General features: G+C 39.5%; 1 protein-coding gene across 1 annotated transcript in view; it reads left to right on the top strand.

Moving 5' to 3' along the window:
• The window catches only part of pemt (phosphatidylethanolamine N-methyltransferase), a 32814-nt gene that overhangs the window by 3711 nt on the left and 1168 nt on the right, over positions 1-27935 (top strand). Inside the window, exons 3-6 of the mRNA XM_053853115.1 lie at positions 7109-7224; positions 14136-14281; positions 19779-19890; positions 24281-24355. Of these exons, the coding sequence (XP_053709090.1) occupies positions 7109-7224; positions 14136-14281; positions 19779-19890; positions 24281-24355 (449 nt within the window). The remainder of the gene's footprint in view (positions 1-7108; positions 7225-14135; positions 14282-19778; positions 19891-24280; positions 24356-27935) is intronic.

Here is a 27935-nt window from a genome sequence, read left to right as displayed (position 1 = left end):
AGTCATATCTGAAGGCAAATTTGTCTTTGTCTTATTGCAAGAATGACACATGAGAGTGACCTGCACCAACTGCGATAACTCTCCCAACAATTCATCATAGAGACACAAGTTCTTTATCAAGAATATGGCTGAATACTCCCATAGAGACAAAGAGACAAACAGAGATTTTTATTATATATCCATGTTACACCCACGTTCATTGCTTCACTTTACTGAAACAGTCTGGTGAGCAATGAAAAAGATTGAGAGCATCATGTGGCCTATGCTCCTCTATTACTACATTGTGAATAACAGACGTTATAAATTATGATGTGATGTTCCTCTCAGTTTATGTTACTTCTTATATTTAAGAATAAACACTATCCAGTGTTAAAGAAAAACAATAAAGTGGTTCTCTCCACTCAGAGGTAACTTTTTGAGCATTTAAATGGGAAAAAATAGAATACTTTTCATCAGGGAAGAGATTTTATTATGTCCATCTTTTGAAGCAAGTGGATTTGAAGTGATATTACCAAAGCAAGAATTTACCCTGTGCCCCTGAATGTACAATGTAGTTTGACAAACGGCTATTTCTAGTGACAAAGCAGATGAAAATAATATAGGATGGACATTAATCAGAAAGACAGGGGGCTACTTCATGTGTTTTGGTGCAAAGAAATTGTGACATCTCAGAACAACAGAGAATGAAAGTTGACCAAAACTTACCAAAAAAGATATGTATGAGGCTTTTATTGTTGGGTTATCCAGCTTTCTGTTTGCTCTCTTTGAAGCAGGGTGACATTAAAACTGCTCTTTGAACCACTTTGAAGACAATTTTTCACTATGTCAAGCTGACTTGATGGTGTTCTATGACACCATGAGTCAGTGTGTTCCTTCAGTCTTCCTATTTGGGCTGGTATCACGTGCGACCTGATTTTTGATTTTTGATAACCATGTTATGATGGGTTAAATTGCATCTAGTTAAAGTCATATGTAGCAAGGTACTGTTTAATGTGTGCTCACTGAATTTATTCCACAAGAGCTATTTTACCGTTTCTTTGGGAATAATGGAAGAACTAAGGTGATTTTATCACACAAATGACGCCATAATTTTGCACGGAGAAAAAAGATGGGCAAAGGAAATATGGCTGGGAGAAGCTGCAGCTCAATACAGAGGGTGACAAGACATCTGGGAAATGTTGGGGTGGATGATTTAACATCTTTGCAAACAATTCTTACCACCACTTTTACATATGACACATATATAATACAAAAGTTGTTACATTTGCATTACCAATACAAATTTCCACAAATAAGTTTCCTTAATTTGGTTTGATATCTTTCTCTTCCAGATTGAATCTCTTTCAGAATACATGCCGAGAGGGTTTTGGAGCTTCAGACATCACATTACAGGATCATTCTCTGGAATTTTGTTCCAACATATAATATATAACTTCATTTTTCAATTTGAAACCATGAGAAAATGTAGTGCACATTATATATTTTTTTGCAACAACACTTCTCTTCTATCAGGATTGGAAGCTTTGCATCTCCCTGCTGCTCTTCACTTTCTTGAGGGGTAATGATGTGCATGGACCAAGTGAATGGATATGATAATCATATAAATATGAATTTCTGATGAGTTGAGCAAAAAACAAAAGTCCCGCTCACCCTCCAATTTTGTCAGCCCTGATGTGACACGTCGAAAATGTCTTACCAACATGATATGGTCATCACTGTGAATCATTTCCTTGTTTCATCGCATTTGTTTTTGAGGCTTCAATCTTTAAGGGAGTTTCAGCTTGATAATTACATAAGAAGACAAAGTCAATGGAGTTTGCTGTTCTAATGGCTTATCGAAGGTTGTACTGTGCCATCCCAAGCGTGACTGTGCGTGCGTTTAAATGTTGACATTGAGTATTGAATGAATGAATGAATATGTATATGAACAATTCTCTCATCATCAACTTGGTCTGAAGGATCAAAAAGGAGCAGAGAGAAGAACAGTTCTTATCATTTATGCCCCTTTTCCACTTTCTTTTCCAAGTTGAGGTGTCTCTTATTGCATCCTTATCGTTACTTTTTTTCATGACTTCAGAAGGATTTCTGAACTCTGAATACCAGGAACCTCTTCTTCATTGCCACCTGCTTCTTCCTGTCGTGACAAACCTTCTGTGCATAATCGTGGTTGAATGGTCTGATCATTGACGGTGACGTTTCTGGCCTGAGTTTCACCAGAATGGGGTGTGGTCTTGCACCCTCTACAGCCAGCTGGCCGATCTTCTGAGTAGAGTCGATCCCAAAATCCTCATTGAATCCCACCTTGTCCCTGATTAGATCCCCTGAGAAGAGCCTGAGATCATCAGCTTTCATGGCCTCTGGCACTTACTGTAGTTCACCATCGTATTCATGGCTCGTACTTTGGCTTCCAAGTGGCAACTCTCTCCTCATAGTTCCATTCAGATCTTTGAGGCTGTGTTTTTAGCAAGATGCTCTTTCAATACTATGTTTGTCCTTTTTAGATTTTTTGTTTTATCTTTTAGCAATAAAATCTCTGATGCTTTTATTTTGACAATTTCCTCCCTTTGTTCCATTCATCGGGTTATCCATTTACTTCTCACTGACTTTGAAGTTGCTCCCATCTTCAGTGTTATATTCTCTGTTGTTTTAATAATTCTTGCATTATTCCTCAGAATTTCCAACAGGCTCTCCTACCACTGTTCTCAAATTTGGTTGTGTCACTCCTTTGTTTTTGTCTCACTATCCTCCCCGGGGCACTGACTTTTGTGACCGTCCCCATTCAATTGGAGTTTTCCTTTTCATTCCCATTTCCATTTCAACTTGATATTTTTTCGGCGATGTTTATGTATAAGGCTACTTTCCTCGATACAATCGTTGTACAAGTAAATAACCAGTTAATAGCCGCAAATTAATTTGCTAGTACAGTACATGAACATTAGGCAGTAAGGTCGTAAACGTAGCTCAACAAATTTCTAAGTAAGGTTAAGGAGTAATAATGGTGTTTTTTCAATATCACGACCGATGTAACATTCAAAAGTTAGCGATGGTGGGAAATCCAATGGACGATGGACCACAGAAGATCCAGAGTGTCTCTCATGCAAAATGCAATATGCACAATAATTCATATCAGGGCTCCCACAGAGTGCAAGTTGGTCTCTTCCATACACATAGATCCGTTTGGCCTGTGGGATGGAATATTGTGTTGCTTGATAAGACTGACATACAGTAGAATCTTTAGTGTTACACACGTCATCATTGGTGGATCCAAACATACTGTTGCTGCCTGTTATTGAACTTTTTTGCTCAGTTGACCTTATTATACAATTGTGACCATACACTACGTCCTTTCATGGATGTCCCACTATAGAGTCATCGCATTGGTCCCATGACAGTGCGTCTTTGTCTTCTGAGCAGATTTGCATCTGATCTTTCTATCTTCTAGGATTCAGCTATCAGCTTTCAATAAAGTGTGTCCCTTTTTAAACTCAAAACTTCTTAAAAACTGTGACCTTTTGATTCATACTCATATTATTGCAAAGGGCAACTAAGTTGAGATGTGTGCTTTTGATTCTGCCCTGTTTGCACAGATGAGCCAGTTCCATATTGAATAGCATCTGATCTCTGTGCATATGAAAACTCCCAGTCAGTGACTCAATCTGACCCACATCCGTGTGATCTCAGTGACCATCCATCCGCTCGTGCTGTCGGTTGCTAATGTTAGTTCAGGTGAAGGTGAGTCTTGAAAGCTAGAGTTGCTGCTTTTACGTAAGCTTTTTTTCCCCACTATCTATTTTATGACTACATGTGTTTTTAGTGGACAAAAAGGACAATAGTGTTAAGTTACCAAAACGTAGTACTGAAAGTAAAAGCAAGTAAACTTGCAAAAATGTAAAAAATAAAAAAAGAAATGTGGGACAAGCAGAAAGGACTTAAATTGAACAATGCCAATATCCTGAAACTGACCTTCGAGGTTGACATCTCTCTCAAAAGAAAGGAAAATAAAAATATGTTAATCAAATCTCTGGACTGTGACTCACTGTGACTATTCATTCTGTGATTGAATGTATCTATTTCATTTTTCAGTCCTCTGTGCATGATTATTGCACAACAAGCACAACAAAAAAACTCTGGGAACAATTTTTCGTCACACTTTAGGCTAGGGAATATGTATTACCCTAAATAATTCACTGATTCATGTGTGTGTTTGCAGCATATTAGCTAGTAATAAATTATTATAAAGTATTATATTACTGTCTTGTTCAGACTGATGAGATTTTACCCTTGAATGGTCACCTAAAGTGCACTAATAAGTTTTTTTTTTTTTTTTATCAATGGTTAATTTCCCAATTTTCACCCATTGGACACACTGTATTTACCTTATGCCTTCGGCCATGTTCACTTTGTAATAAACAAAACCTTGAATGCCCCTTCGCCTGGAGGTTGGTAGTAAGAAAAAACAAAGCACAACTCTTAAAGTCGTAATCTGCAAAGAACTCTCGGAGCACATTTCTGCTTTCTTATTTTTATGCAACTGATTCAATTACATTGATTGCCAGGTCGATGTGACCTCAAGTGAACCCACGCATTGTGTCTGTGCGTACGTGTGTGAGTCACAACTGTGATGTCTTCATAAGAAAACGTGTCATGAGGCGTTGTTTGAATGTCATTTCATTCCTATCTTTCACTGTTTCATATCAACCATGTAATCTGGCTAATCCACACTCTTGTTTCTGAGTAAAATCCACTGGATCCATCCTTTAGCATCTGTCAGTAAACACAATCTACTACACTACACGAAGTCAGGCGATGTATCAACTAGACTGTTGCTTGTAGTGTATACTTGTATTGATGACCACAAACCATGCAGAGCAGGTCTATGTCAGCAATTTGGGGTGATCCAAGGTTTGTTGTTGTTGACTGCATGGAATGTTTTGCTTTGTACACACACACATCGGCTCAAAAACAGATGACACAGTGTCTGCCAGTCTATTAAAGTTAGTGGCTACAGCGTCCAGTCAATGATGTCAAAATAGTCCTGTAGCTTCTGTTGGGCCTCTCTAGTCCTATTCTTCACAACACTCCTGCAAGAGTTTAGTTTCTGTCTGTCGGTTGACATGAGGTGGTCTATGGTCACATTGTCCCAAAGCAGTACTAGGGGTTCTCCCAACCTATAGTAGCTTCAATTTCAGTGACTTTCAGTTTCAACAGTGGAGTGGATTACGGTACTTATAGGGGCCCTGTTCTTCATTCGTAACATTTCTGTTGCCTTCTTTGCCTGTTATCTTCTCTAGCATGGGATTCTTTTCGACCTAAGCGCTCTTCTTCGTTCCTCTCTCTCCCGGAGTGGGTGTCTATTTGTGACATTACCAGAGTGGAGTGCACCGCTGCCCGTTGAATCCTATTCATTAATCAACCGAGCTTTGCTGCGTCCTATCTGCTTTATCATAAGACCACCTGCTCCCTTGCTCTCTCAGCCAACCTGCCAACTCTGCGTCACACGCTCGCACTGTACAAGCTGTCACAATATCACAAGTCAAATTATTGGAAATGCAGAGCCAATGAAAATTTAGATTTCCCCTCCTGTCATAGCTTATGTTAGGTGGTGTCTGGCTGTACACTTCAAATTTCTTCAGTAACGTAGACACAACTATGAAGATGTTAACTCCATTTTCCCTTTGAAATGAAATGCAATGCAATTAAAAAATAAAACTTGTTGTTATATGGATTTTGAACTAAGACCAAAACACAATAGGATATAAAAAATAATCTCCGACATTCCCTTCATCTGGTCATCTCCATGTGACAGATCCACTTTTAATATGTGTGTAATACTGTATGTGTGCTTCTCCTGTAGCTCTGTGGACTGTACCACAAGTTATACCTGAAGTTACAGATAGACGCAATAACGCAAGTTGTTTTACTCCACGTATGAGATATTCCTAATCATCATTATGCTGTAAAAGTATTCATTCAATAACATGTATAGCTAGCCAAAGTTGTTTTGTACAAAAACTTGAGACCCCAGCTTTTGTCTGTGATATAACCTTCAATTTATTTAATTTATGATTTTATTTTTAATTGGAAAACTAGATTTTTTTTGTCTGAGAGCTACTCTAGATGTCTGTGGCTGACATTCCTGCTGTCTTGTTCGTTCGTGAAGATGAACTTACTGGTGAGTCTGTAGTGCATGAATGATGTTTGCGCTCTTTCTTGGGGAGGCACAGACACAAGAAAGGGCTTGTTGTCATTACAAAACAAAGAAGCATAAAAGGGATCTTACAACACCAAGACTTGAGTTATTCAATTGCATAGTTAACCTCAAAAATATGTTTTGCAGACAACTATTGAATCTGTCCTTTATTCACATTCACATATTTTCCTTCTTGTTTTTTTTTGTTTCTTTCCATGCAATATTTCTATATATATGCGTAGTTTTCTGACATTATATATATATATATATATATATATATATATATATATATATATATATACTTGTACAACTTTCTGTGATTGTGTTTTTTTAAATCTCGAGTGTATTTTCAAGTGACATAGTGCAAGTCAAACCATGAGCATGTGAAATTAATCGACATATTCATATCAGTTGAACGTCTCTAAAATCTCAGGTCAGGTCATCTCTTCTCTTCTCTTCAAATTGTACATCCTGATTGTATTTCATATTACTGATTGCATTGATCCTGACTGTATTACTAGTCGATCCTGATCATATATATATATGGTTTTATATATATATATATATATATAACCACTATACTTTAATCTTGTGGGCTTGAAGATATATATATATATATATATATATATATATATATATATATATATAATCTCAGAAAACTATGCATACATATGTAAATATTAAGACTCCAAGGTCATCTCCAAGTTGTCACTTGGTTCTATCCTTCCCTGTGGAAAGTGTAGACAGGCTTCCCAAGCGATGTTCGCCATTCTCCCTCTGTACCGTCTCTTTGAAACAAATGAAAGTTTCAGAAATTTACTCTGACGTAGTAATGGTAAATTATCAGTGACATATTGCCATATATGACCGTGTTATAGAATGACCAAAGGTAACTGACATCACTCGCCAATTTTGCAGGTTGCACGATGGGAACACCGAACACGAAATCTGTCCAGGATGTTCGGCAGCCCATACTTGGCCTGTTACGTCTTGGGCTTTGTCATCCTCCTACTCAACGTGTATCGCAGCCACAGGTGAATCACACACTTTTCAAGCAAAGCAGTGGGCTTGAAGATTAAAGTATGATGGTTTCAGATTTGTTTAAATTACATTGCACAGTAAACAGCCTGATCAATAGCCACAAGGCTAGCTTCATGACCCTTTGCATCAGCTTATGGAAGTATAATCTTTTTTTGTATTTATTTTTCAATCTAGTCTCATAAGACCCTGACATAAATGTGCATTTGCGGTTCAAATCGATTTGCGATGTAAAAGAATGTGGTTTTTGAATGGTAAAGGAAATCAAATGCAGGCCACTGTAGCTGAGGTGAAAATCTTGGCCACCTACTGCTGTCATTTCAGCTGTGACTGCAGCCACTCACGACCAAGCAGGAGCGAATCAACAGAATAACGGTCAAAGAATACTGTATGTGGACTGTCCAACCCATGTCTCTCATGTGTCCTCTCCATTTGACCATTTCCTTGTTCCTCGTCTCCTCAAGTGCAACCCTTCCAGCAAAAAGAAATTTTCACCCAAAATCATTCAGCCCTAATTCACAGTATGTTGCCATCAAAGTGTATATTAAGACTGACTTCTTCTTTGATAAATAACTTAATTTGGATCAAAGTCAGTGCTGTGTGTGATGATGTCATTAAATAAATAAACAATTAAACGACATTTCAATAAAATAAATTCTGTTGACTTACTTTAAATAGGTCAACGTTTGTTAAACAATGCCCATAAGCACAATAAATGAGGCCAAACTCCAGTGATTTTAGCCTTATATCCAGGAGTTGCACAAGCACTTCAATGACACACTGACCTAAAATGCAGAAAACCAAGTCCTGCCTACATGCCAGACACTATTTGAATCACTTAAGTTATGCAAACCGTTTAGACGTTGCAGACAAAGAGCTCTTTTAAATCTCTATAGCTCCAACCTTTGGCTCCATACACGTTGCTGTCTTTTTGATTCTCAATACTTTCTCTTTTTTTTTTTAATTTGTCCTTTCGTTCTTCTATGCCAGGGACAAAAAAATCTCCCACTCCACCCACGATGCACCAAAACCTCCTACAATAAAAGTCACGCCAACTGAATGGAACAAGTTACCTACTTCTTTCCCCCTCTCTGTCTCCCTCACGTGCACATCTGTTGCATGGCAACCACGCTTTTGGATAGGGCGACACGGTCATGGAGGTTGATCTGTTTGTGATGAATGAATGTGTAAAACAGAAATTATTAAAGAGGAAGATAAATAGAGAAGGTTTTGTGAAACAGAACAAAACATTGCTAAGCTAGCACACAGTAGTACACCAGCGAGGAATCCAGTGCGAATCGTGTCCCTGGCTCAAATCTAGGGACACATACAAACTGTAAGGTTCAGTTTGTATGTTGGTTTCCTGCTGTGTTGTGAGTTACTCCTACAATCCAGTGGCATACAGCGAAATTGACTGGCCAGTTAAAAGCAACCATGGTGGTCTTTCTTTCTATATGTGATATAGAGGCAACTGATCAGGCTTGGAATGACCACAGTGACACCACAGTACAAAGAAAAGGAAAATCGGTGGATGGGTGAATGGAGTTGGAAAACAGTCACATAACTTCCATTCTGTGCCTAAAGATTCAGACCAGAATCATAACTTTCACAGATTCATTCTGTTAGTAACCACAAAGTACCACCAATTCAAGGTTGTCACACTGCCAACCTAAAGCCCAATTTGGAGACACAGCTTTACTGAATGGTTTTTAGTTCACAGCCTGTAAATACAATGTGATTATGTGGCCCTGAATTTTGTATTCCATGCATTTAATCCCAAGCAAGTGTGTTATGAATTTGAAATATCTTTTGTTAATATGCAATGGGTCCTTAAATACCCTATTTTCTTTCTTTCTGTTTTTGAGGTAGTTTTAGGCGGTTTGCTTGAGACGTTGGATGGAGTAGAAATGTTCCTGCTGGGTACAACTTGTCTCACCAATCTTCTAGAATTAGGTCAGGTGTCATCAGATCATTTGTTCTCTGCACTCCCTGCTCTGTAAAGCAGTCATTTTCTCCTCATAATACAGCTACAATTAATGCGTAGAATGTAATGTAAGCATTTTCTATGGCCATTTTCTCATCTTTCCCTACTTCCGCTTCTTTATTTCTTGTTTTATATGTTTTGTGACCTCATTATTCTGTCCTTATTTGGATGACATTTTTTGTTTATGATCACAGCTTTTCAGAACATCTAAACTACTGTCAGGTCGGAATCCTGATTCTTCCCCTTGTTCGAGGCAGAAGTTGACCATTTTTGTGAATATAGAACAGAGGTCCTAGTGACAATCCCGGTGACACTGACGGGATTAAAGATTTTGAGGTTACTCTCTTCAAATTCACCATCAGAAGCAACCAAATTAGTCAGTCATGAAACCGCACTCATGCGGCCACACACACACGCTCACATATATTTAGCAGAAGGAGGGCACTTCGTCATCAGTGACTTCATAGAGCATTATAACCAAAGTAACGGTCATTCCCCTTGTGTCTCTTTCTGTCCCACAGACCTGTTTTCCCATCTCCTTTTCAATCTAAAATCCCAGCAGTGTGTCCTGACTGACCATCTTACTCAACAGACAGCCCAGCAGTAGCTTTTTGTGTCTCACGCGGCTTGCCAGCTCACCGGATCGCATTACACTTTCTGCCCCCTCTAACAAAGGAGACCGCGCCATAGGATTCACATCACAGACTAGCAGGAACAGTTTTCACTTTCTGGAATCACAGCGTATTTTAACAGGAAGCCACAGGTGTGCCTATGCACACATACAGCAAGATTGTCCGGCAACCAGTGCTCCATTGTCCGGTGCAAGAACGATTCAACAACAAAGTCGGCTAAACTGTGTGGCCCACTGACCTTAGAAAAATTCATAAGAGTGTTTAAGATTTTATATTGAAGGCGGTCAAACATACTTACATACTGGGGGAACACCAGTCTGTGCCAAACAAAGAGCTGGGATTGTTAAAGTTAGCACAAACATTGAATAAAAGTAAGTCAAAGCTTGTTTACACAATACATCATCTTTCTGATGCTTTTAATGTTTTCTGTTGAAATGAAAACTTCTGATTCTACGAATAAAGCTGACCACAATTTCTATTATTATTACTTGATTAATACTTGGTTTCTGGTTCCTATTATCGGGAGCAAAAGTTTTTGCGTGCTGTTCAGATTTGCAATTCTTAAGAGGCTAATACATTTAAACACTGTTGCCCAATGACCATTTGGTTTGAGCCCCAAAAGAAAAGTGAGTTGTGAAAGATGTCTGAGCGAGGAGATTGAGTGCAACGAATGTTATGAATGTCTTCCCATTGCTTCTATTCAAGGAGAACCTTGTCTGTTAAAGTATATAAGGCCATCAAACAACAAAGGATTAGTACATTAATAATAGGATTCATAATTCAAAGGTGATTAAAAAATCTAAAGTGAATTGTGAATTCCTTTTTATAACACATTGTCCACCAACCTCTTGAAAAAAGTCTAAAAATATCTGTTTAAAAATATATATCATAATTCCTGCATTTAAGGATGACGATTGTTGTGTACACTGATGCACTGGCGTCTGTTCGATCACAGATCCGTGTACTACTACTGAGCTTTGGCAGAAGTTTGGATATGATGAATTCTGTTTTTAATTGTTTCCATTCATTGGACTTTCCATTATGGAAATGAGCCTGTTCATGAAAAACAGCATAAAAACACTGTGAGGCGTATTAAATATGAAACAGACTGAAAATCTGTCTCCTCTGGTAACTTTCAGTGTTTGTTTTGGGGCAAAGACAACATTTGCAGCTATAAATAGCTTTTTTTACGTTGGTGGATGGAGAAGCTCTGCAAATAGAAGAAAATTTGATAAAACCATTATTATTTGTTTCCCAGCAACAAGTGCTTCCTCAGGGGAGGCGCTACATGTGTGACAGCATGCATTTAGTCTCTGGGTAGTTTTCATTTATAAGCCTGTCTTATTGGATTCTGATGTGACGATCATCTGTGTTTCTCATCCAAAACACAATTAAAAAGAAATGTAATTTCAAGGTTATATCAAGTTTACAAAATGCCCATGTGCAAAATGTTCTGTTTTGCCTTAGAAGAGTGACATGATGTGCAGTGCCTGACACTTTGTTGAGCTATGTATTCGAAGCAGCATAAACAAACCTGTTTGTTTAAGGTGCTGACTGAGGAGAACTAAGTAGTGCTGCCACTGTTAATGTGTCGAGATGCTCTTTTCCTGGCTCAGTTCATATGTTTGTCCTCATTTTTGTTGTGCGCAGCATGAAGTTTGTAGGTATACTTGGCAAAATCATTCAGATGAGGATTGGATATCAGAATCAGTGAATCGCAATCACAAAATATCAGGAGTCCAAATGTCTCAAAAAAGTCAAAAATTCGAAAATGTCCATCAAACTGTGGAGAAAACAAATGATCAACCAAGGGAGCACGAGTCTGGAAATCAAAAGCATATGTGGATGTCGGGACAAGACACGGTGAGAAGGAAAAACACAACTAAAGAAGCCCAGGGACCAAGGCAAAAATACAAAATCAGAAAACTCCGGGTCCAAGTAGCGAGAGAACGTTCTGGAATTTTACGAGTCTGGAAACTTGACGGTCAAGCACACAAGACTGGAACCAGGTGGAATTTAAAGGCTGCCGCCTCCAGCAGGTGGATGGGGATTACTTCCACCTGTGTGCCGAAGGTGAAGGTCAAGAAAAACTGAAGAGAGGAGAGCATCATTACAACTTCATCTCGCTGTAACACTGTAGATAACTCTTAACACATACAAAACCATAATAGGGCCCCTTTAAATGACTCGACAACTTATCCCTAGAGGCATGAATTATCAGTGGGATCAGTAACTATGTTATTGTTATTGTTATTCCCTATGTGGCCGGGGTCTCTGAGAAACTCCGTAGAATCTTTAGCAAACATGAAGTCAGGGTTCAGTTCAAAGTATGCAACAGAAACTCAACCATCCCAAGGACAAAACTCCTCACCACAAAAGGAGTAATGTGGTTTATGCAGTCCAGTGCGGCCAAGAGTGCCCAGACCTACACATTGGAGAAACTAAACAACCTCTCCACAAAAGAATGGCCCAACACAGGAGAGCCAACTCCTCTGGACAAGACTCAGCTAGACACCTAGAGGACAAGAAACACTCTTTTGAAGACAGCAATGTCGGCATTTTGGCAAAAGAAGACCGGTGGTTTGAGTAAAAGATGTCATTTTTGTCAAAGTGGGAAAACCCTCTCTGAACAGAGGTGGAGGACTGAGACACCATCTTTCATCCTCATACAATGCTGACCTAAACACCATCCCTAGTCAGATTTAGCCGCTGATCTAGGCTTGGACAGGTCCTTCACACCTGTACAGTTTCAACATCTGAATAGCCCCAATGGCCACCTGGGCTACATTCAGCATTTGCTTTAATGGCCCATTGATACCCATCCCCAATGGGCGGGGACCCATAAACACATCCCCATTAGCATAATGCTGACCTTGTCACCCATCACACTGGATTGGCTCCACCCCTGTCCATGAACACCTTTGCCCATTCAACTGGCCTAATATAAGCCTGAACTCCAACCCAGCTCTTAGAACTGACAAAGCCTCCTGGATAGGAGGTGAAACGTCTTCTTTGACTATTACTAGTGCGGTTGACCTGATTCAAACCTTTGCTGCGTGATGACCCGGATAACTGAGCACTCTCACAAACATCAGTAACTAAGTTGCAAGTATCCCAAACCTCATTTGATGAAGTGGGATTAGGTTGGGAAAACGACCACGAAACCTTTCCCAGCTGTAGAACTACTAAGATAAAAGAAATGCTATACGCTTGTTTCACTGTTCATCGAAATGAACTTTTCTGTTGACTGCAATGACAAAACAAAATATGTTTTGACGTAATGAGTGAGACTCAAGTGTGACGTCAGTATAAATCAAAAGCACTGTGGGACACAAGAAGGACTTTGTTTTCTCTGTCCTGCAGACATCCAGAATGCAGCAAATGGATTCCAAGGAAAGAATTTCCACTTCACCAATCCTTGGGCCTGATTAACCATATTATCTGAATCACTCACATTAACTGAGACTGTGAAAAGTTTGCCGCAAAAGTGAGAATTGTGGTGAATTGTGTTTCATTTTGTTTGAGTGAAGAAGCCTGTGAAGTTGAAAGTTGGTTGATGATGCCAAAGTCCAAGTTGTTTGGGCCTCAGGGTAATTTGCTTTCAAACAATCCAACAAATTGACTTCTAATTGTTTTTCCCCAGAGAAAACCTGAAAACAATGAAGGCTTTCTCCTCTATGGATCAAAGAGAGCAGTCATAATAATCCCCTGGTACCTCTCTTTGATAGGTAGATGGTAGACTGTTGCGTGGCAGGAGACAGTGCCATATTGTGACCAAATGATTCAATACCAATTTTTCACATCCAATATTGTTACGCTGAAGACTGACTTCGGCGTCAGCTACATTATTGAAGTCGTATTTTTTTTCTTGCAGACATTGTGATGTGTTTGTCCAAAGTCAACATTTCTATCAGGCTGGGAAATATATCTGTTTCTGGAGATTGAGTGTGACAATCTGTTCTTGTCACCCGTGACTCTGGAAAATCTCACACAGTAAAACTGAAACCAATCCAGGTGCCAGTAGTGTATAGCCACAAGAATGTTGGTCATGTTTTCTTCAATGTCCATCTTTTAATTCAAATTAACTGGGTGAAAAAGTTTTCATCAGTTTGAAATACTGTACTTCCAAAATAACTTGACACTGTATTTTGAGTTTTCCACTGCAAGTGATGACTAAATCAAAATGATTTATTCTCCATTTGCTTTTCATGTAGTTTTGTCATTAAAATCCACTCCTGAATAAATCCAGTGAATGCAAAAAAACAACCGTTTTTTCTCTCTCTCTCTGCAGCATGACAGTGGCAATGAAGGCTCAGGCTCGGTGGGACGTAATGGACCAGACGAGTGTCTTCTACGCTGGTGTGGTTTTAATTGTGACCGGAACCATACTGGTGGTAACTAGCTTTCTGGCTTTGGGATTCACTGGAACATTTCTAGGTAACTTTTCAATTCAATTTTTTGTTTGTAAGTTGTGTTTGAACCTGCATTGAAGCTTTAACCAGGCTCAATTGTGCATGTTGTTTTTCTACAAGCAAATAGTGTTTTTTTACAATGAGACATAATGTCCTTTAGCTCACAGCTCTTATCTCTTACCACCAATATCATGGACAACATAAAGTTTGAGAGTTGTCGACCTAGTTATGGTTTGCTTACTTGTTCATATCCCCTTGACAGACAACCTTTCCAGGTTCATACTAGGCCTGATGTCTTTGGCCAGTGGACAAAAATACTTGATCGTGGTACCAGTTCTGGTTTTTAATGTTGCACAAAGCACAAAGAGTAGTACTCTGGACTTCACCGTTGTTATTTTTGTCCATTGAAAGGGTGGTGGACTGAGGCTAAACGTTGGGCTATGACCATTAAAAGTTGCTGTTAGGTGACACAGATAATAAACAACTTTTTATTTCAAGTCTATCCATTTCTAGTGACTAAAAACGCTGATTTTGTGCAATAAAGTTGTTTGTGTGAACTGGCCTTAAAACCAGCTCTCTGAAAACATAGCTTTAGTTAGAGCTCTTTAATAGAAATGAATACAAATTAGTGAGCAAATGAGCTTATGTTCTGCTGCCAGCTCGGCTTCACTTGGCAGTTTGTGGACTGACAGTGCTGCAAATTCTCCCGAGTCGTCCTCACCGATAGACACGTGCCGTTTACCAGACCTCTGACTTCCTAACAAACTTTGTTATCAATAAATGGCCGTTCCCCTGTGGTGACATGCACGGCCAGACATTGAAATTAATTGAATCATAATATCTATGCTACAAGTTGTCCTCCAAAATGAAACAAGATGTTCCTTCGTCTCTGGCATAGGAGGATGAAATTGAGCAACAGAACAGCTGGCTGATACAAAACCAGGACCTGGACAAAGTGAACAAGTATAGACCGTTTTATTTCAATACCATTTTAAGATCAGCCACTGGCTGTCAATTCCTGAATGCAATTCTGTTGAAAAATGGATGCTTTTTGAAGACTTATATCAGGTAGGACAAGGTTGCCATGCTTTAAAAATTGAATTGACAATATGGTAGTTTGGAAACGTATGCGCCTGCAAGATAGAGAGCAAGCTGAAGGACACTCCCTGCCATGCATGCCATTGAACCAGTTTCGGTTTAGTGAAGGCCCTCTTCAGATTTATTTGCCCTCGAGACAAGATAGACAGATTTGTTGTTGCCAATGGCACAAGCATTTGCAGGCATAATTTCAAATGGACACGAGTGTGACGTGGCTGTTGGCAGGCGCCAGTGTTCACAGTTTCTGGGTCAGTCTTTCAAGTGAGTCATCTCCAGACTAGTCTGAGCTCCTGCGCCATCACTTTCCATATCAATGGACAGGTTGTCATCTTTCAATCGACACCTGATTCAACAGCACCATCAATGATATCACCTTTGTGTGGACACTGGTTTAGTCACGCCATTGCCGTGTGCTGTACCATGTGACATTTCATTCGAATCCCTACATGCTTTGACTGAAACTAAAATACAGTGAGTTTACTTTTGTCTAAGTTGTTGTGACTTTTAGTCGACTAAAACATGACCAACAAAAATGATATGTGAATGACTAAATATGACTCAGACGAAGAATTAACTTGACCACAAGACTGAGACTAAGACTAAATTGAAAAATGGGCAGCAAAATTAACACTAGTCTTAGGAGCTCCATGACAAAACATTGGGTGCACGCTGTCACCCCCGCAACTACTGACACATGTTTTCTAGAGGCTAATTTGCAAAGCCGAAAATGATCGCAACTTTCTCCACAATTACAAAAAAATCTGCTGCAAAATCAGACATTTTTGGTCAAAAACAGAAGTCTGCAAAATACTGCCGTTCAGTTGACCCACGGGTGGATTTGTTTCTCTCTCATACTTCAGAATTTGATTTTGCAGAAGGAAGGACTTCTTAAACTCAAAACTAATGAGGTTCTGCATGTCATGGTCAAAGTGTCCTTGCTCCGCCACCAAGTAAATCCAGGAAGCGCAGATGGAGAACTTCATCTGGTACTATCATTTCAAAAGCAGAGATTAAGAAGACTGGTCACCATTTCATTGTAATATACAACGTCATAATTAACAACAGTTTAAGTACTGTTTCATAAGTGTTCTTGGCAGCAAACAGACTTTAATTCCAAGAAAAATAAAAATATTGTTGCGTAAAGTGTTATTTGACCTGAGGCATCTTTCCTCTCTCTCTGGACAGCCCTTATCCAAAATATTCCACTTTACTCTGACACACAATCTGGTCAGACTTGCACATAGCACCAACCCAGAGCTGCTGCACTCAACTAGGTCAAGTTCTGTCTGGGATCTATACACCACCAGCAAAAAGTGAACATAGACCATCATACAATCAGTAGGATGACTGCAGCAAGTCCTGATTGCTGACCACTGCCCACTGTAATAGGTTTGACCTAGATTGCCGTATGTTCATCTCCCCAGTGGCCTTTGCCATGGGGTCAAAAATCAAGGGGTATACTTTTTATTATTATTATTATTTTTTTTTACTACAGTGAAAACTCCTTCTTGGATCCAGCAAAAACATTTCCTGCCACTATTCTGGAGAATGTGGATCCATATTGAATATGTGTCAGATAAAAAAAAAAATGTCTTAAGAGAGATTGATGGATTTATGAATGTGTCACTGTGCATAGATGCTGCAGCTCACAAAAAGAGAGCCTGAACAAAGCTCGGAGAAGAGAATCTGTCATTCATATTTTTAGTACATGAAACTCTCCATAAAGACACCTGTAGATACTGAGACTCTGAATGGGGATTTGTTTCACGAGCTCGTGCTTCACAACCACGTGCTGGAGGAGATACACAATGTTTCTGTGAGTTCTCAAGTTTGTGATCGACATGAGATTTTGCTCTTTCATGTTATTGTGAGTCTGCTGGAACACAATATACAGTTAGATCCAATGTTTTCATCAATTTCTCCTCAGGGCGCTCTCTTCCGCTCTGCTCATGTCAGCGACAGAAGTGAGAAGAAGTTATTTCTCAGCAGTGTCTCTAAATGAATTTAAACATAAAACCATTCATCACTTGTTATCTTGGGAAGACATGGAGAACCAGTGCAGCCGCTGAATGCACGTTAGACATGCAAGTACATGTGGTAACACAAATCTCACTGGCCCAGGCTACAACACTGCCTTGGCATCACCTGTCAACTGTCCCCATGTGTCCATCCCTGCCCAACACATAAGCACTGACTGCATGAATCAAGCTTCAAACTCATAATCCCATCCGATTTTTTCACTTCCGCAACATTGTCAACATAAACCTCCTTTAGAATTTTGTCCACCTCATTTCTCTTCCTGTCCACGCCATGGTAAAAGAGCTTGAATCCATCCTAACTTCCTTTCTGCTTGGTTTCCTGCACACATAATTCACCTGCCTTTCTTCTCATCATCATATCAGCTAACTCCCTGCCCTTTCATTTCAATGTTCCTACACTCACAATCTACTGTTCTGCTTGTCTGTATCTTCCCTCTCTTTTGTTCTGTCCCCCTTTTTTGCCAACTGTCGCACAGCACCGACAGACCTTGTACACCTGAGCTGATGCAGTATCATATTCTGAATTCTGACTCACCCTTTAATGACGTCTGCCCTCTCACCCAAGGTCACTTTGTCATGGGACGCCCTGCCTGGAGCACTAGGCTACAGGCAACACTACAACACAGAGAAACACAAACCTTGATCATAAGTCTATATACAGTGACCTATACAATTTCTCCTACCTGAATACTTGATGGAGACTTGATGGCAACTTTATACTCTCAGGTCTTGATAACAATTTTCTAATAACAGTTTTGTCTATGAAATGCCATGACCCTCACCTTTCCCCGATCCTCCTTCTTTCAACCCTTCCTGTGCATAAACTTTGTTTGATCAATAAGTTTTTTTTTTTCCAAGTAAGTTTCATTTGTAGGTCGCTGGGAAATATTCGGTCCATGACTGTGTACGATGGGCAAACACAAGATGAAAAACCTCCACGTGGGTGTTGTGGCACCTTAGGTCACGGTGACACGGTGATTCAGAGTGATGGAGCCGAAACAAAAACCCATCTCCACATTACTCAAAGGATGCAAAAACAGTGACCAGCTGCCCCTGGAACAAAACTCTGATCACGACCCATTGATCACAAATCCACCACTCTGAGTCCCTGGAGACCACAGTGCATTCACTCCTCCTGTGTCAAATCCAGGTTGCTCATTTTCATAACCACTATCTGCAGTGACGCAGGAGGTACAACGGAAAAAAAATCTATGGCTGTTTGCCATTTAAATCTGACTCTGTCCAGAGGTGAATGTAAAAAAAAAATGAGGACAATGTATTGTACTGAATCCTGATTGCTCTTGGTTATTTCCTTCGATGCATTTATTTATACAATTTTGCACCACTCAACCTGTTGTGTTCAAATGACACTATATTCACATTAACTGTTACATAACTTTGGGATTAACAGCTTTCTTTTGACAGGGGAACAAGGCCAGCAAGATTAGATGTGTTATTCCACAGGTCAGCTTTAGAGCGAATGTGTGTGTGCAATAGATGATGACAGCATTGTGTTCATGGAAGCACTAGGTCAGACTTTGTAAGTGCGTGTGGTCAGTGCTCCAGTTCAGTGTTTCATGAACTTCTGTTGAACCACTCGCCTTACAAAACAGTCTCCTAAAACAATGATCAAACATGTTGTTAGTCGGTGCTGGAAGAGGTGCATTTTAAAGATAACCACAGAGAAGAGCTGAAATGAGATGTCACTATTTAAAGTGGCACTGATATCTGTTGATTTCCGATTAAATAATGCCATTTTCTGAGTGTTCAATGAATACAAACTTTGTTCACTTGTCTGTTTGTCATGTGGGCGTGATTTTGTTACAGCGTAATGTTTTGCAGAGCACAAACAAAAACAAAACTCAAATCAAAACTGCATCAAGTAGAGTTCGCCCCACAAACTGGAGCGTGTTTGTTTATATAGCGCAATAGCGTGTCCAATGCCACACTACAGTCTTGCTCTCTGTGGTTCAGTTGCAGCTAAAATTATAAAGCTTTGAAATTCCTTTTCCAGATCAAGTTTCCTTGTGTGGGAATTGGTTGCACGGCACAAAATTCCACAAAAAACTGACAGCGGTGGCTCACTCTCACTTAAGAGGAAGTTGTTGGGTGGCAGGTGCTCGAGAAGGAAAAAAATGCACTGCAGTGAAATGTGTGTTGCTAGACACTAGTTACAGATGTGATAAATTTGACGAACATATTGGAAATGCCGCGTGGAGCGCCACATAGAATAAAGCCGCTGCATATGAGGTTGCTGGTCCACATCCCAATAATTGCTTTTAACTGTCCAGACACTCTCCTCTGTAGACCTGCACTTGAAAAAGAAATAGCAGATGCAAAGGGCATTTTTACTATACACAAACTGACTGCTATATGATTTCCCAGGTGACTATTTTGGTATCTTGATGGAGAAGAAGGTGACAAGCTTTCCTTTCAACGTCATGGAGAACCCGATGTACTGGGGCAGCACTGCGAACTACCTGGGTCTGGCATTCATGTGAGTCTGTGTGCGACATCCAACCTGCTTTGGCATGTGCTTGTATGAACAGTAAATCACGATAAAATGATTTCTGATCTGCCTCATTTTAAACATGAAAATCTAACACACCTCAAACAATAGGCTGCTTTTGGAAATAAGTTTCATTCTGAATGCGAATTAGTTCTCAAGCGGGTTTGATGTAAAAAATGTGTTAAGTGGCTGGTTGCTATGGAAATGATAAATGCATCACTGGAGCATCATGAACAGAAGGAACTCAACAACTCCTGGCCCACTTTTTCACTACTTTTTCAAGAAACATCAGTTTCCTTTTGACAAGTCTGTCAAGTTTGTATTTATTTATTCATTTTTTAATGTACTTATCTATGGACACGCATGCCATCAGTTAAAATGGTGATACAAAAAGCAAAACTTTCAAACAATTTCATATTAGTCACATAGTAAATCAAATTACAGGAGTGGAGGAGCAAATATCAGATCTATAGATTTATAAGTCGACACAATCGACCCCTTTTTCCTTTGAAAATGAGCGTTTGTGTCATTATTTTGACGTTTTACATCCTTTTATTAGTTAGTTGCACATCTCCAATAAAGACTCAATTTAAGTGCAAACTAATATTATTCTCTGCTTGTTAAAACATCAAGGGAGTTGTTTGAAATGGCTTAAATTGTACTGGACAAACATTGGCACTGAAATAACAAACAATCCTTAATCTTATTTAAATAATTGCACAAAAAGGAAATGAACCCCGAACAATGGTGAAAGAAAGCATCATGCTGTGAAATAAAAGGCAGAATAGACACAGTTCCAACCCCACATGACCACACACTGTTCTGCACCTTACTGTTTATCCCCCCCAAAAAAGCAAATAATAATCCCAATTTATGTACCTGGCTTCACAGAAAATGGGCTCCTTGTATCCAAAACAAAATCGATTCACTTCTGGGGCCATATTGTGGACATGCCTTCTCTTTAGTTTTGCATTGAGGCCACAGTGTTTCATGAAATAGATTGCATTAGGGTAAGACAGCAGTGAGAGCCTGTGACACAATTATATTTGTCCATCATTCCAATAAGGATTATCATGAGGAAGCATCAAGTATCTCTTACTGAGACGTGCAGGTGTATTTTCATTCAGTGGAATGAAACAACATTTAAGGAGTTTCGAAGAAAGAATATTAACTGTATTTTGGAATATACCTAGGGAATTTGTGGCTCTTGCTGCACTCATCGGGGAACTGGTGGAAAAACATTTCATGAAATTGTGTTGAGATAGAGAGAAGAGTGCTCTCCATGAATCCATGAACCTCCTAGTTATTTAAAATGTTTAATATATGAAGTCACACTTCACTTGATCGCTTAAGAAGTCAGTCCATTAATAACTAACTGCACCTAGGTGTCTTTTTTTGTTCTTTCTTAAGATTTTAGCGCAGCATTGTCAATGACTCCTCCACCTGAGCAACTAATGGAGCTTTCCTTGCTTGTCTTTGCTTTTAAATCTTCCTCCATTTTCTTTCCATTTGCAGCAAACATACGTCTTGTGTTTACATGGCGCCTCCCTGGACCATGTTTACAAAAGTTGACAGTTTTGGGTGGTCCAACAACGGTGGATGATTTGGTTCATTCCTTCACCGTGTAACAAGGCCTAAACCTGAGGCAGAAGCGTTGTAGTGTTGTCTTGAGATTTCCTGGAGGATGTTACTTACTCTATGTCTGCTGGCGGTGTCTGTAAGAAAGTAGCTTCTTTTTTGCCAAACCACTTCTCTTCCTCTGAATCGACACAGTGGAAGCTGCCGCAATATCAGCAAATGATGAGGCATTTGTCAATGGTTTTTAAGCAAGAACAGCAGTTTCATGTAAACAACAAGTTTTTTTTTTGAGCATCATTGTTGTGGAAGCCACAACTCTGATTATTGTGAGTGTCTGAAGGTCACGAACGGATGGCCAGGGTTACCATGGACAAGGACAATGCTGCACCCAAATGTACATGTCATTTTTCATCTATTGGTTAGAAGAGCAGGCGCAGTTGCTCATTAGCACATGCAGTGGTTCAGCATTTCTCTTCAGATACTGAAGCTGAAGCTAATATTTACTTGCATTCTAATGGTGTGCAGACAGGATCTACCTCCTGTGACGTCACAATGACCTGTTTCTGGCTCCTGCTCTGCACAATGCTGCTCTGAATTTTTATACTTTTATATTTTTATAGTTATCTAGCGTTACACTTCAACAGAACTCACTTTGTGGAGGATTTATGATCTTTTCAACCTGGATATTTGTGCATTGTTCGAGAGGTATTCTGTCTTTCATCAGATGGAATGGTCATCAGTTTAAATCCATATTCCTTCTTGAGATGATATGACTCAAGTTTTAACTGTTCAGTAAATATGAAGGTATAAAGAATATCAGTCTTGTTCAGGGTGGTTTATAATGGATCTGTGTTAAAAAAAAAATTTCATTTTCTTTTTCTTTTTTTTCTTTTTTTTATGCAATGCCATTGAGCGAATCATCTTCAAACTAATGGCCACGATCAGTGATGTGCAAAGTTACTTTTGTGAACGTACATAGCTGCTGTTTGACCGAATGTGTCTTGAATTCCATACACCAAAAGGTGATTGTATGAGTTACAATCCAAAACAGAATGATCAGATCATTTGAAGGTTTGACAAGTTTGATAAGGCTGTAACTATGCTAAAAATCTTTAACCAGTGAAACAGTCGCAAAACAAAATGAGCAGGGAAATACTCCCAGCAAGAGCTGGCTGTTGTGCGGGCGATTTTCTTAAGACATTGACAACCATTACAGCCACACCAACAATTAAGAGTCACTTCACTTTTCTTTGGGATGTCATAAGATACACCATTCTCCTTATGAAACTGTACAAACATTTTTTCTTCCTCAACATTAATTTCTATGAAAAACAAAATTAGTCAATGAAGATTTGTCCTTCTGCTCAGTGCTGCGGAGCCTCAGCACCGTCTGCCTGCTGTCTGTAAGCTGACTCACAATAAATGGCCATATGGAGGCACAAAATTCACAGTGTATAATTTTTGCACCGACACCAGCAACAGCATGTTGACAGCCATGTGCTAGCTTGACAGATGAACTTGAAAAACATTGTAAATGAGCAGATGCCTGCGGTTTGTTCACCAACAGCTTAATGCATTGGCGTCTCACGCACATCAGACCTTGAAGTTAGATTCACAATTTTGTTTCCGACAAAAGCAAGAACATTTAAATCAGATTCCAACACTCCTGTGATACAGCAAATGAACAACGCCCAGATGAGGAATCTATCATTCTCAACAAAGTCCGCCAGCTAATCTCCGCCCGTACACCTGGTTGCAGGTTCGGGGTTTGCCATAGTGTTTTGAAGTTACAGTGGCTGCTGGAGTATGCCACAGACAAGTTGAGGAACTCTCTCAACAGAGAGGCTGCAGCTGCTACAGTAACTAAACAGAGCTGTTCAGCCACGAGGGCGTCGACACTGGATTACTGTCACAGATGCAACCCAGTGTCAAGATATGTCTCACCCTCCTCAGAACCGCTGTGAAATGAGCTGTACCTCTGTACATTTGCCGACTAGTCATGAAGATAGCTGTAGGCTGGTCGGATCAAAATACCCGTTGGTTGCAGCTCTACTCTGAAGTGCTGGTGGTTTCTGGAATATCATATTTTTTTAAATGTATACTCAACAGCGCTCATGAGCTAGGTTAAACACGCTGTGTTATACAAGCATGTGACCTGAAGCAGCTAACTGATTTAATTTCGTCCAATTCAAAGTGACACGCTTGACCTACAAGTGGTCAAATCCGATTTTATGTTCAGAAAATTGCTCAAACGACTTATGAAATGAGAATATACTGATGATCCACTGCTGTGAAAAAGACAGTGATTCAAACTGATATGTCATCAATAGATTTCTAGCGTGTAATTGTATTTTTTTTCTTAACTTTGACTAATTTGAGCATCCCTTCTTCGAGTTTTTATTAATTAATCGATTTACTTATTTTCATGTTTCTGCACACTTCATTATAAGAGATCAGGTTACTGATCATAATTCGCCTGCGTCACTGTGCCAGTTCAGGTGTCTGTTTGGGAATGTAGGTCATTCTGCTGTTTTTTTCCTGTGCAAGCCTGTGGTTTTTCATGTACTAGTTGGTATATCAGTCATACCCATTCAAAGAGTACACCGGAATCACTTTCATCTTATATGTCCTTGGATTTACTTCCACTTCGCTTTTCTATATCAATGTGACAACTTGCAAAACCCATGTCCTAATGGTCCATGAATTCCGTTCAGTCGAACTCTGCTTTTAAAAAATGTCATTTATTATATGAGTGACAATCATAACCATCTGATATTAATCTTGATTTTTCTTTTTTCAGTGGCGCTAGTCCTGTCGGTCTCATCCTGACCGCTATCGTAGCTGTGGTTTACAAGTTGGCCATCAAATTTGAAGGGTAAGTCCTTTTTAACCATGTTATATCCTTAAGTAATTTCGTAGATGCAGTCACCGGTCTATGCTTGTTTACTTTTAGTTACTGGTCCAGAAAAAAAGACTGATAACATATGTTTCTAGAATTAATCTGCCCTCTTCTACATGTCAGTACTGTAGTTGGTTTTATTGAATGTTGATTTTCTTTCCATGTCAGGAATAAATGCAAGAATATATATATATATATATATATATATATTTTTTTTTTTCTCATTGTATGGAATCAAATAATGAATTGCAAAACAGTAGATTTTTCAAGGTCAAAACATTTTTAATTATTTTGGCCTTTTGGAAAAAAGCAAGTTTAATTGTCAGCAGTTCAACTGATCAGAAAAAGGGCAGTTATTCAATCACAATTCATTTCTTCTTGTGAGAGCACAATTCATTTCTTCTTGTGAGTGCATGTGAGTGTTGACTGACCTACTTCTGTCCGCTGACACACTTCTGACAGATGCACGCGTGAGGGACACAGATGGACATAAACCTGCTGTCATGTCTCATGACTTTGGACATCAGCAGAGGACATTGTGTTACTGCATTTTCAAGTGAAACCACGTTTACATTTGTCAGTGTGTCAGCTGACAGACCTGTTAATCTGGTGACTTTGCTCCGAGCCGCTACATGTACATCGGACATGTCTCGAAGGTCTCTGCCTTCTAACATGTCATTTCCTGTGACCCCATGCAGGTCACCAAAACACTTTGATAAAAATTGGGGTGCCTCCTTTGGTTAAACTCACGGTCCAGGAAAACAAACCTTTGGTTTTTTGACTCACGCAGCCGCCTGATCTTCACAAATCCCTCAGAAAACTGTTGAATATGGAATAGGCGTATCTCTATACAGGATTTATTCACTCATTTATTCATTCACTTTGTTCATGCTTGCCAGTTCATGGTCCAATCTTGACTTCAAGGGTTTTTCTCAGTCTATTGGTCCATGTACTTTTGTACTGGACCAGGAGCTGATGGAGGGGGTGGGTGATGTTGTCCAGGATGCTCCGTAGTTTCAGGAGCATCCTTCTCTCCATAACCATCTCCAAGTAGTCCAATTCCATCCCCACCACATCACCAGCTCTGAGGATGAGTCTGTTGAGTCTGTTAGTGTCCGCCACCGTTAATCTGCTGCCCCAGCAAACCACAGCCAACAGAATTGCACTTAAATTCTTAAATAAACTTCTTAAATTGAAGTAAAATTTTAGAAAAAGTATATATACAAGCTTTTGAGTTTTGTTTCAAATGGTATTCATTCCATGTTTCTACTGATACCAATTTACTACACATTATCAGGGACAGAGACAGAAATTTTTCATCTGGGGCGCAGGAGCACTGTAAGCAAAAAAATTAAACAAAAACAAAAACATTACTCTGAACTTTAAAACATAAAACAAATGAAATGAAAGACATGACCGAACAAAAAAACATAAAAAAAAACAGAGAATGGTACAAACAGAATATATGAACTATAATTTACAGCTGCTCATATGATACATAAAAAAAGGAAAATGCAGTTCATGCCGCCTTCCAAAAACATGCTGATCCGGGTGCTTGCCATGTTCACCCGTGTCTGGAACTGCCACTGCCAGGAGTGGCCACAGCCACCCTTAACCATCCATAGCTATGCTGCAGTACATTATTCCAAATCTGATTTTTCTTTCTATTTAACGTTTTTTTAATCATCCTTTTTATTTCTGTCATTATGTTGGTTGTTCAGGATATATTTTTTGTGTATCAAAAGTTATTTCATTTTTCTAAAAGGGTGATGGTGTTCAAGGTCCCTCTTCAATCTGTCTTCTGTCCTCGTTCAGCACGCTTCACCTGTCTCTTTTGAATCTTCTTACCACTTCAGCAGCTAATGGTGACATTTTTTTCTGATGGACTTGGAGAGAAGTTGTGATGGGCAGGATTTAAAGGACACACTCGCTACCTGACCTACATTTCCAACAAGAAAGCAGTCTTACCTCCAAGTTTTGATGAGCTCTGCTGCAGAGCCGCCGCCTGGGTTCATTGACCGCATTTGACCAGAAAGCTTTGAGAAACTGAACTTCTCTTCGATGCGAGTGTTATTGTGGCCATTCTGCAGCAGCGCCAATTGTCCACCGTCATGTTATTTTGCCCCTTGCTTGTGAATTGAAATAATAGCAGGTGCCAAATTTGGCCTCACACTGTTGCTGGCAAGTGATGTGGGTGGCGAGTTACCCCTGCGAATGTGAATGGAGCCGGCCTCTACTTTAATGAGCCTCTGTGAGTCTGAAAAAAGCTGTGATGGTGTGAAGGGAAAGAAAGCTGGGCTTTTGCAACTCCGTGTCACACCGTACGTGAGGTGTGATTCTCATGTATTTTTAACTTTACGTTCCATTTTTGCTGGAGCTTTCTCTGTATGTTGGCAGCTTTGATATTTTGGTGCTGTTGGTGCAGTCGACACTTCAAGAGTTTCATCCAGCACCTCCAGAGATCAACAAAGTGTTGCACACTTGTACATATTATTGTAAAAATGCAGCAATTAAGACCAATTAAGTTTATTATTTCAATCAAAAAAGGTTTAGACGAATTTGTTTTTCACTTGTGCGGCTTCCAGCTGCGGCTTCTCCATCAAGAACTATCACGAAAAAGAAAACGTGACTTTGCCAAACACAACGCACAATGAAATCACTTCACTACACATCAGCTTTCATGTGACCGTGGTGACAAAATGTGTTGTTAATTCACCATGTTTATCAGTTGCCAGATGACTGTGCTTTCACCTGGGTTCCATTCCCCCTCATTACACTTAAATAACACAACTCTTTATAAATATTATTTTTATCCCTGTTTTCCCCTGACTCTGAGCTTCATGCCCAAAAAATTTTAATTCAAGATTCATTGATCAGCTCATGCTTTTTTTAGTGATGGCAAGTACGAAGTCTGCCGTCATCTCTTTGCCATCACTACGTCTGAAACACACTCCTTCAAGAACGGCTTTGACCTTGTTTTAGAATTGGTCATTTGCTTTGCCAGATTCACACTAGAGTGCTATTCTCACTATTTTCACACAAACATCATTCTTGAATGCATCTGTTACAGTGTGAGTTTGTTTAGAATTATGAGTACAAATATTCTATACCTTATTTTTAACATGGGAGGTGTCACAGACAAGCCACTCCCTTTGCAGGGCTCATTTGGTTGGTAGACATCACCTGTTGGCTCTTCACTCTGTTTTGATACCATATCTGTCTGCTGCTGGGATGAGTTCTCCATGCTGCGAGATGATGACGTCACATTAGGCTACTTCGATTGGGTTTTTGAAAAGCTTTCAATGAGCTAGAGAAACTTGAAATGAAGGACTTTCTACCACACGGAACATTTATAACCACAAAATGATGATGTTTGTCGTTGGATCGCGAAGTATATGTCTGTCCCACTTCCTGGTCCGCCAAACACCGCATCAGCACATGTCCAGTTTATTGTTTTCCTTTGATATTGGACCAAAACCAGCATCAATTATGTGCCTCTTTTATTCATTTACCAGTGATGAATACTTCTCAAGAATCAGAATCAATCCTATCAAAC

Source organism: Synchiropus splendidus, chromosome 1 (assembly GCF_027744825.2).
Source record: "Synchiropus splendidus isolate RoL2022-P1 chromosome 1, RoL_Sspl_1.0, whole genome shotgun sequence".
In the NCBI taxonomy this organism is placed as follows: Eukaryota; Metazoa; Chordata; class Actinopteri; order Syngnathiformes; family Callionymidae; genus Synchiropus; species Synchiropus splendidus.
Note: the sequence above shows the minus strand (reverse complement) of the source record. Positions and strands in the feature narration are given on the sequence as shown.